The following is a 10,750-nucleotide window of genomic DNA, read 5'->3' as shown; positions in this document are numbered from 1 at the left end:
AAACAGGAAAGCACAGAGATGGAGGTATAACAGACCTAAAAAGCTTGGTAAGCAGGTTCATTGTTACATTATAAATAGTGCAGTCAAATATATATAAAAAAAACAAAAACTGTGCTACTTTTGGGGAAAGGAGGCGCTGGAGGGAGGACTGTTAGTTCTGCATGATTTCTGAAAGACTTTATCCTGTCTGACTTTGTTTCTTTCTACTAAAACTCTGGGACTTTCAAAGGCGTCCAAGCATTTAGTATTTCACGTGCACAAGTTGGATAACTCAATCAGACACGAGCATCACTCATCAGACCTTCTCTGCCTGGCTAATGTCCACTTCCTTCTTTCAACCGCCGTTTCTTTATGCAGGTTATCTCGGTCTGGTATTTGTAACGCTCCACAAATTTTTGTAAATAGTAAATGTATTTTAAAGACACCAACACTTTATTCGCCAAAAGTTGTCTCGCAGTCTGAGTACTCTAAGCCAAAATAACACGGATGAAACTGTCAAGGTTATTTTCTAAGATGTTAGGCTCCCTCCAGAGACAAAAAAATACATTTCACGTGTAATATTTCTAGAAAATAAAAGCTGTTCTTTGTTATATTTATTTATTTAAAAAAAATATGATCCAGTTTTGGGAAATAACCAGTGTATGTAAAAGTCTTTAATCACCATTAATTCATAATTTCCTCTGCCTAAAGAATGAACTACTTAAGAGTTTGGTGTGGAAAGGTCAAAGGTCAAGGCAGACTGTCCATCCCATTTTTGTTCATGTTAAATTGGCTTCAAAGCATGAACTGATTCATTTTTGGTGGGCAAGTCAAGAACTCATGTCTCTCCAGTTTTTGCAAATGCAATATCTCAACAACGGCTTGAGGGAATTTCAAAAAAATGTGGTACAAATGTTTATGTTTATCTGGCCAGATAAGATTTTGGTGGTCAAAGTTCAAGGTCACCGTGAACACTTTCTCTTAAGATTGCGGAGGGCAGTAATTTGATTAAAATCAAGGCATTTTAATGTAATTTGCGACCACTGTCATTACAATATTTATCTAAAAAGGCACTGCCTGCTATAAAAAGAATAATCACCAAACACTGGTGAAACAAAGCCTGTAGTAAAGCTATAGTGGTTCAGGTGCTGTGAAGAAAACATTTGGGTGTGGAACCTAAGTGGTATAATGGTGGGGGAAACCCTTATAACCCCATTTTAAAAACACGTGTGATGTGATGAAATAATAAAGTTATGAAATTCTATATCCAAAAGATCATAAGTCAACTTCACTGTGACATCAAAATGTTTTCTGACCATTATTCAATGCCATAACTGAGGAACAAGAAGGGGGAGATTGTGACAGTGTTTCACATTTATAGCAGACATTGAATTGGTAACATTAATCCTGCGTGTCCACCTTCAGACTGAGGTGATTGTATATTCTACGCTGCCGGGGTGAATACGCGTGTTAAAAAAACAAAGCACGTTTTACAATTTGTAGCTTTTTTGCAGAAGCATCTATATTTGAAGCGTTGTCTAGCGTCAATCAGCTTTGTTTGATGAACTCACTAACACATAAGGAATCCTTCAAAGTCTCTTCAAAGTCTTCACTACATATTTTGCATGAGTTCCGACAGACATGGACGTAAACTTGCTTAGCTTAGCTTGGCTTGACTGGTGGGTCGAGGCATACAACGGTGAGGCCATAATTCCATCGTTTATGAAGTAATGCTGTCCTTTCACTATGCAAGTTGGACTGAGAACAGTGAAAAAGGCTTACTAGCATGACAGTTCGTCTCTCATCATGATAGAGTCAGATAAATCAATGTCAGCCAATGCTGCTTTTTAGTCTTAATAAAAAAGTAAGTGAAGAAAAAGACATTCGAGCCAGCCAGGAGTCGAACCTAGAATCTTCTGATCCGTAGTCAGACGCGTTATCCATTGCGCCACTGGCCCCCATGGAGGGCAGATAACTGCTGGTATGAATACATTTGTTTCAGCACAGCACAGCTCAGTTCAGCTCAGCTCAGCGCTTCCCCCCACAGTGCAGTGATGCGTGCTCCCTCAGAGCAACTACAGCAGGCGGGCAGTGAAACAAACCACTAAGCTGGCTTTTAGCTGCACTGCTTCGACCGTTCAGATGGTAAACTGCTTTGAAAATCCGCTCGACTTGGTTTTGTGATCTTACACCCAGGGACCAATCACAAGAAATATAACTACTGGTTTGAATAGGCCATATACCATTTTGCTTCGATGATTTTACATAGGACACAAGTTGTCTTGCAGCAAAATAATATCTCAACATCTGTTTCTAATTGTCCAGATGTGATACTGAATTTAATACGTTTTTTTTCAAGACTTTTCAAGAGAATAAATCCACTAATAAACAAGTGGGCAACATGACTTCAAGTCCATTTTGTGCTTCTTTTTTTAACCTCTGACCTGACATCACTGTACTTGGGTTTCTTCAACCTCTGACACAAACTAGGTTCTATGATATTTGACCTAAAAGCTGGTTGTGACCAAAATACGAGGACAAATCCACAATTTTAAGGACAAACAAAAACATGACCAAGGGGTATAATCTTGGTTTGATAACAGCAATCATTTCCTCTCTAAACACATCTCAGTAAAGAAATTCTGGATAAATGTGATCATGGACAATGTTCAATTTTTGTTTGCAATTCAAATGTATGACCAACATAGTGATGGAGATAAAACTGTGCTTTTAGTCTTGATGAATAAATAGTTGGATAAAAAAAACATCAAAACACAAGCCAGGCAGTCAGACCCCCTTCGCCTCACCCTGTACTTCAAAGCCTGTGAGAAAATAAAATGGTGGCCCGCAGAAAACGTCTAAATTCCTTTCCGGCGCCACTGTTTGGTTTGTCTGCTCTGGAATGCTGAAGAAACGGGGATCTAACATGGTGTTCTGGTGGAAGGGGGCCCCGCTCTCTATGGAGAAATTAAGGGCCATTTCCTAGGTAATAAAAACACAATGATTCTTAGTTTCAGGTGATGCCATCCAAATAAACAATATTTGTGGCTCTGAAGAAGACATGTTAGTTGTTAAAATACATTTTCATGATTACATGCTTATGGTATACTCATAAACATCCCTGTTGGTCTCATGGTTAGGATTCTGCGTTCTCACCACCGTGGCCTGGGTGCAATTTCTGGTCAGAGAATTACTGTTGTCCCATTTATACCAAATATGAAATGTGGTTTTATCTGTCTACTGTCTACATTTGGAGAGAAGAGTTACGTAGCCATTTAACTTGTGGGTTAACTGCATTAACATGGTTTCTCTTAGCCAGGACAGATATCCAGATACAGATTCCTAGTTAGTATAATATGTAAATGCATGTAAATTAAGTTTGTCCATAAGAGAGTGCCAATTAGTGTTGACAAGGAGCAGCTTATGCCATACTGAGACAACCCAGAGTGTTAGAAGGAGGACTGTTGGATTATAAAAGAAACAGGGCAGGCCGAGTGCGGCCTCTGTACCGCGCGACGCTGGGCATTCACTTTAAACCGTCTCCTTCGGTGTTAACTGCACAGTGAGACTTACCTCCGACTCTGAGTCATCGTGGGAAAGAGCTCGTCTGTAGCGCACCTTGCTGTTTCCCCGTGAATCCTCTTCTCTCTCCTCCAGCTTTGCTTTTGTCCTGTGCTTCTTCATCAGGAAATTATCTACCACCCAGAACATGAGGGCCTAAACAAAACATAGAAGACACTTGTGACTGAAGTTACCCGGGTGGAATTAACTTCAGGGATTTTACAGCATTCATCAAAGGTGGGAAGATTTACGTTATATTTGACAATGGCAATGGTACGAACAAACAGGAATGATATAGGCAATCAGTGACAGGATCTCATGAGACATGTGCAGTATTGTTTGTGCAGGAAATGTAAAATCAGGCGGGAAAGAAAAACACATTGTGACATCAGACTTACATTGATGAAGAACGGAACGATTAGCATGACGATGGCCAGTTCCAGGTCAGGATTCTCTATGGGGTTGAGGAGAGCCAACTGTGACACCGACAAACACATACAACAAACATACAGACAATGATTAATCTGCTGACGACATAAAAAAATTATGAAGAAACGTGCATAATTACAGTGATAATATTTCAGCCTCAAATTTATTTTTGGCATTTTCTTTATTTTCAATCAGCAAACAATGCGAGCTACATACATATGCAGTTGGGCCATTTGTCTTTCTTTAAAAAAAAAAAATCTAAGTTGATGAAAAATTCCTGCATAAGCATTGTGCTGCTGCGCCACCTATCCATCCCTCATCCACCCATCCATCCACCCATCCATTGTTGCTTTTCAGCATGTTTTGAGTCTACCGGGGGTCTCCGACCAATTGGAGGTGCCTGGAAATCCTCCATTAGATGTTGCCCAGGATCTCTAAGGGTGAGCCTGGCCACCGTTTGGAGAAAACACATTTCAGCTGCTTTTATCTGGAATATCATTCTTCATTCCCAAAGGCGCAAGTCCTTAGGTGATGGTTGAAATGTGGATGTTCTGATGAATTGAAAGTTTTGCCATTCGGCCCAAGTCCTTCTTCACCAAAATAGTTGGGCACAATGCTTGCTTTTCTGCTGACACAGCACCTTATCTGCCCTGCAACCAAGCTTTCAGCACACCTTACACTAATGAATATCCCTGTTTTTGACACCAACTTCAGCTCTTTTCCCATTACAGATTGCCAAGTATTGGCACACCCCCAGCCTCCGGCCCGGCTTGGCACCCAGCTCCATGTCATTTATTTGCCTTGTTCCAGGCCAGTCCCTATTAGTCAAGGCCTGGTCACCGAAATGCTTGCCAGCATGCTCCCCTCCCAGGTCTGGCTCAAGAAGGACGCCCTGGTCTACCAAATCCAGGCAAGGTGACAGTGTCGTGAATCGCTGTTTGTCGGGCCTCTCCTCTGGGAACAAATGGCCTTGGGAGACCGTACGAGGGGACGTTGCTCCTGACAACACAGTTCCCATAATCGCTGAGACTCACAAACCTCCAGCACATTAAGGTGGCGATCGTCATGGGGCATATTGTCATGCTCAAAATAACTACTGCGATATTACATTTACAGGTCAGAGTACTTTTTCTAGTATTCTTTTGTCAACCCACTTCCTCTACTGGAGGCAAGTTGTGACTCTTCAACCACTGTCCTCTGTCAGATGCTAGAAATTCCAGAGAACATGTCTCCACAGTATTAATAACTTTTCCCTGGTGGTCTAGTGGTTAGGATTCGGCCCTCTCACCGCCGCGGCCTGGGTTCGATTCCCGGTCAGGGAACTGATTTTTTTTCATAAACTAACACAAAATTGACAAGTTATGAATCAGCTAATAACATAGCGTAGCAGGTCCTTTATATTTACTTTTAAATTTCTCTTTCAATAGATAACACAGTCAAGTGGTATTGACTTGATTGGATGCAGTTTTACACGTACATATGAGCTAAATTAATGGGAAACAAATCAGGGGTTCATCTCAGGAATAATTAGTTTGTTGGTTTGCTAATTTTGTCCAAAATCCTGGCTCGCTGGTCACACAAAAATGGGTCAAAAAGACATATTTTTAGACACTACAGCACATTTACAACAGGGATTCCATTGACTCTATTGAACATACCATAAGGACTTGGTACTCTCACCGCTGCTCGGCTATTACAGGTGACAGAATTTCTACATCTATTAAGTATGTTATTCTTTAAAATAGTTCAGACTTTAAAACCTGTCCTGCTACGTGTAGATATTATTCATCTCTTTGAGTCTGTAAGTGTGCTGTATTGCACACAGCATAGACATTTTTATAAATATATACACACACACTGACAAAGAACTCTGTAGGAAATCCAAGAGAATCCTCCGCAACATTTAGGGAAGCACTCCTTGCATTTAGTTGAACTAAAACGGCCTCAATACTCTTTAACGAGCAGACACTAGATCCTCCAAATATATTGAAGGGAAGCGAGAGAGGTGAAGAGAGCTAACATAGCAACATGGTGAGCAACAGGTAGGACTGCTCCATGTGAACAGTAGTGTTAGGCCATATGTACAGTCTACGTGTTGCTGATGTGTTAGGTTAAATGAAGGTTGCTTTTACTAGAATTCTCCACCTTCCAGGGTCAATAAAATCTGTAGAGAGTGCATTTACTAGTATTCATCTCAATTTGAATAACACAATAATGAAATCAATAGGCACTAATTTCACATGCTACCTTTTCAAACCATTACTCTGTTTTCTGACCTTCTTCCACTGGGGGATGAGGAGGACAAGCATGATAAGGACTTTCTCAAACATCATGATGAGGATGTAGAGGATACACTGGCCCAACCATGCTGTGCACTGCACTGGCTCTCCTGGAAACACAAAGATGAGAGACACATAACAGATTGCTGTCAAAAAAAACCTTCTTGCGTATTAGGTATACGTGTAGAACAAAATGTCATTAAATTTCACTGCTTCAGTGATATATAAACTGTTTAAAGAACAAAAGAAAGCCTGACACTGCAGCATTGCAGTGCTGAGGGCAACTACTGCCCTCCACTGGACATGTCAGGTATTTTAGGAATTTGCCAGCGCTCTCACACATGGTCCTCACCGTATTCTCCAAAACGCAGAGAGTCCCACTGCCTCCATTCTACAATAGCGCTGACTGCTCTTACCCCTGCATAGATCAGCAACATGCCCAGAGAAGCATCTAACAAGAAATTGATGAGGTATCTGGGGGAAAAAAAAAAAGAGAATATTATGGGAATCTGCCATTACGGTTTTCTGACCGGACACTCCGGGGGTTAGGTTTCCAGACTTGTGCTGTGTGCCTAATGGCATACTTAGGTGCTAACACTGTTTCAAGGGCATAAATGTGTTTACACATACAAGCATGGAAATATGCAGCACCCTACAAGCACCTGGATTGTGCTCTCAAAACAGTCCAATAATTGAGTGTCAAATGCTGGACACTTTCCACACTTAATGGTCGACATTTTGGCTATACAGCGGAAAGGAAGGGACCAACAGTGTAATGCATTTCAAATTAAGGTTTCTGAGAAAGCTGCAACTGTTGCAGAACTCCCTCAAAAGGGTTTATGTTTCACTAAGTTCCACTTTACTGCTGTTGGACAGAGGCCACCAGTATGTTTTTTTGTGTGTTAGACAGAGGGCACGAAAAACACATTGATTTTTGGGTAAAATAATTAAAGCCAGTAGATATGTTGGCGGACGGTGCATTCACAAGTTATTGTTATTTCCGGTAAGTGCAGAACATCAGTGAGCGATTTGAGAATGAGCGATTTTGAACACTACTCTGTCAAAATTCAAGTCCTACACAAGTAAGAGTCATAACATGTTAGAGTAAGATTCTTTTTTGTGTACTAAGGGAAGTATGCCATTTGAAACAAAGCATTGATGTCAACCTGGCTAAATATTTTCATAATTTTAACACGGTCTTGGTGATGTGTTGGTAGAATGAAGAACAAGGAAGTTTTGAGGAGAATTGTCAAATACTCACAGTGAGCAGGGATCCTCTTCTGTGAGGTCCGACAAGTAGACATTAGCAAAGTGGATGAACAGCATCCCAATTGCTTGTTTTGAGGTGTCCAGGAACCTGCGGAAACAGTGAAGTTGCTTTCAATCGACTCCAGAGAGTTAAATGTGATGCTTTTGCATCACATGCATTTTATAAATGAACTTTAGCTGATTTAGCTGCCTTACCAGATCTTCCAGGGTCTCCTCTCATGCTTGGGCTCCCTAAACCGTTTTACTGTGAAGGAAACAGAGATGATGTGATTTTTACAGCAGATCACATACATCTCATACAAATGCATAGGTGCACAGAAACAATCCAAAATAATCTGTTTCATTAAATCAAGGAACAACCCTCCTGTGAACAAACATCCAATCAGCATTTTATTGCTAGGTCATTTGTTTAGTCCAACTAATATTCTTACCTTATACAGACAAGCTTATGATTTGAAAATTGGAGTTGACATCACCCTTTTGAGCAGTCACTACCACTCCAATTGGTGTCCAAGTGAGACATCAAACACTTTCCAATCAAGCTAACAGGAAACTATGAGCTGTGAGTCAAAGGGAGACAGATTGTATGGCACAGGCTAAATTTATGTGTGCAAAGTCTGTTGCTCCAAAAAATGTAATAAGCAAGGACATAATATTGTTGGTCACAGAAGAACTAGTTATCCATAACATAAATTAAAACCTGACCTAATATCAAATGCAGCAGCTGTGAGATTATTAATCTGATAACCTTATTTTCAGCTCACCTCTAAATTACTAGGAAACTAGAAAATATTTCTTTGAAGTTCAAAAGGGAGACTTGGACCGGGCCCTAACCCCTTACTCTGGAAATCAAAATCACACAGCTCGTCTGGCCAAATTAAACATATTAGTAATAAAGTTGAACAACACTTCCCAGCTGACAAACACTACACCTACTGTTTGTATCAATGCAAATTCTGCTTTGTAGCGTTAGTTTGCTTTTCAGAAGTCCTCACTCTAACCAGTCTGCGTGTAAAACAGTCCGAGGGGTTTTAGGCTCGAACACAGAGAAATGTCCAACACAAATGAAGCTCTTACTATTCTTCACAATAGCGGCTTGTTTTCTGTGACACCTCCACCACCCTCTTCTTTTAATGCTGGTGAAACTGACTTTGGTGATATATAAATTGTTAATAACTGTGATAGGTCAGCTGGACATCAAACAATTCCCCTTTAAAAACTTGCACGTTTTTGTAGCATTGCCCAAACATTTACTGAGGGCTTGTGGTGATTTTCATGCAGGAAAGTTACATATTGCAAGTTGTGACCTCAGTCCCTGCTCTGAATCGAAGAGTGAGTTCAGACGAATCACCCTGCCTGCAGCTGGGTGTGATGTGAACAGCAGGCGGAAGTGGCCTACTCCTTCTGCGCAGAGAGCTGCCTTGTGCAAAAAACAAAAACCTGTAAAATGCTGAGCATTCCTGCTACTGGGACACACAAAACTAAGGCCTCTCTCATTAGGTCACACAACTGTCATTGCTGCGCCACACACTGAATGAATCAAACCCCGGATAACTCCTACGGAATAATTTTTTTCTTTACCAAGTTTTCAAGTCAATCTAAATGTACGTTTGGCTGTTTAATTTAGATTAGATTATACTTTATTAATCCCACAGTGGGGACATTTAAAAATGTAAATCCATTTTAGCCAGAGAAGGAAAAACACCTCAGCAATCTGTACACAGGGACAAATAAAACAGGAACGGTCTTCGTTAACAAGTCAAAAAGCAGTTTGTACAATGTAAGTTTTTGAAAATAATTCCGGCTAATTTCCTCAAAACACTTGGTAAAATAAAATGATAATGGCCTTAATTGTGAAACAACAGCAGGGTATATTGAGTAACCACTTGAGGTAGTGCTGCTTACTTAGAAAAGGCTATTCTAAACTAGAGGAAGTTGTCTGTCTATAATCGATTAATCAAGTGGTTCTCATCGCAATTTGAGTTGACTTCCAATGCACATGATCAAAGTTGACATTTATTTCCCATGCCATTGCTCCGTTAAATGGCAGCTGAACAAAGCTGTCTGTGAAGACCATATCAGTTTCCTATGAGGGCAGTTCGTGATGCAGAAGAACACATATCATGTAGCAGAGGTCAAATGTACCAGGAAATGTAGAAAGGAAGTAACTCTAATTACAGTCACTGAACAAGTGAAGTCATTTTGTATCGTAAAGCATTGAAATGAAAACCCTTTTCATTTACTTTTACAAGTATATTAAATATGTGTTAATGCCTGCTCTCAAGTCGGACGTGCCCCCCCCCCCCCCCCTCCAGCCGAGATCAATAACGCTATTGATTAATCGACTGCTGCTACCGGACAATGCCCGGTTACACCAGCAGCCGGTGTCTGACACATAGCACACCTTCGGCCGTACTCACACATTAACGTGCTGAAAGCCATCACAGCGAGAAGACCTTGCAGGAAAATCCCAAACGAGTCCATTAAGGCGCCATTCTCGCACCCCCGGTTATCGGTGCCCGGTGTCGGGCTGGAGGACGCTGACGTGTTAGAAAAAGACACCCCGGGCAGCCCCGCCGCTCCCGGACCTGCCAGTGCCACCTCCCCGAGCTGGGACAGCATGCCGACACCTCTCACCGCAGCCGTGGGACAGAAAGAGTTGGACGTGACAAATGAATCCAGCCGAGAACAGGAGCTTCTCGCGGACCCAGCTCGCTCCGGTAGTCGTCGGTCAGCTAATCGACACGTTAAGCAGGACAGTCCTCGGTGAAAGATGGTGGCATCGTCTCCCTCGAAAGCTCGCACTCATTCTCCTGCTTCAGACATCCGCACAGCCGCAGCTGCTTTCGGCATGAGACGAGAAAAACCGCCCGGCAGCTGGAAGTCGGAAGACTTTATAACCGAGAGCTGCAACATGAAACAACCAAAGCTGGTGTTGAGGGTCCGTGAACAATATGTCCTGCCAGCTAACAGGAGGAACCAACCCAACGGATCTTAAATGGGTTATACGGTGCAGCTCAACGGGTCTGAAGTATATTTTTTCCCCGACAGACGAACGTCCAGTCGGAGGAGGTCCAGCGGCTGAGATGCTGCTATCATTGCCTCCCTTGCTAGCCTCCAAGCGAACTACTCTTTTTACCCATTAAGCTAAAGCCGGACCAATAGTTCTCCTCAGACGTGCCCCGTTCACTGGTGACACTAAATAAACAAATTAATAATAATAATAATAAAAA

General features: G+C 41.7%; 1 protein-coding gene and 2 non-coding genes across 3 annotated transcripts in view; 1 reads left to right on the top strand and 2 right to left on the bottom strand.

Annotated features, from left to right (window-relative positions):
- LOC138198445 (store-operated calcium entry regulator STIMATE-like) overlaps window positions 1-10,235 on the bottom strand; it is a 19,830-nt gene extending 9,595 nt beyond the window's left edge. The window contains exons 1-7 of the mRNA XM_069149985.1: window positions 9,938-10,235; window positions 7,713-7,761; window positions 7,510-7,605; window positions 6,601-6,722; window positions 6,246-6,358; window positions 3,939-4,016; window positions 3,553-3,696 (exon numbers count right to left, since the gene is read on the bottom strand). Of these exons, the coding sequence (XP_069006086.1) occupies window positions 3,553-3,696; window positions 3,939-4,016; window positions 6,246-6,358; window positions 6,601-6,722; window positions 7,510-7,605; window positions 7,713-7,761; window positions 9,938-10,139 (804 nt within the window). The 5' untranslated portion in view covers window positions 10,140-10,235. The remainder of the gene's footprint in view (window positions 1-3,552; window positions 3,697-3,938; window positions 4,017-6,245; window positions 6,359-6,600; window positions 6,723-7,509; window positions 7,606-7,712; window positions 7,762-9,937) is intronic.
- Window positions 1,865-1,937, bottom strand: trnar-acg (transfer RNA arginine (anticodon ACG)). Its single transcript has one exon. It is a non-coding gene; the product is annotated as a tRNA-Arg (tRNA).
- On the top strand, window positions 5,220-5,291 carry trnae-cuc (transfer RNA glutamic acid (anticodon CUC)). The gene has a single exon. It is a non-coding gene; the product is annotated as a tRNA-Glu (tRNA).
- Window positions 10,236-10,750: the final 515 nt, after the last annotated feature.

This window comes from Embiotoca jacksoni, unplaced genomic scaffold (genome assembly GCF_022577435.1).
Source record: "Embiotoca jacksoni isolate LCO1_2020_lvr unplaced genomic scaffold, fEmbJac1.0.p SCAF_1, whole genome shotgun sequence".
Taxonomy (NCBI): Eukaryota; Metazoa; Chordata; class Actinopteri; family Embiotocidae; genus Embiotoca; species Embiotoca jacksoni.
The sequence above is the reverse complement of the archived record's forward strand: the minus strand, read 5'-3'. Positions and strand labels throughout refer to the sequence as shown.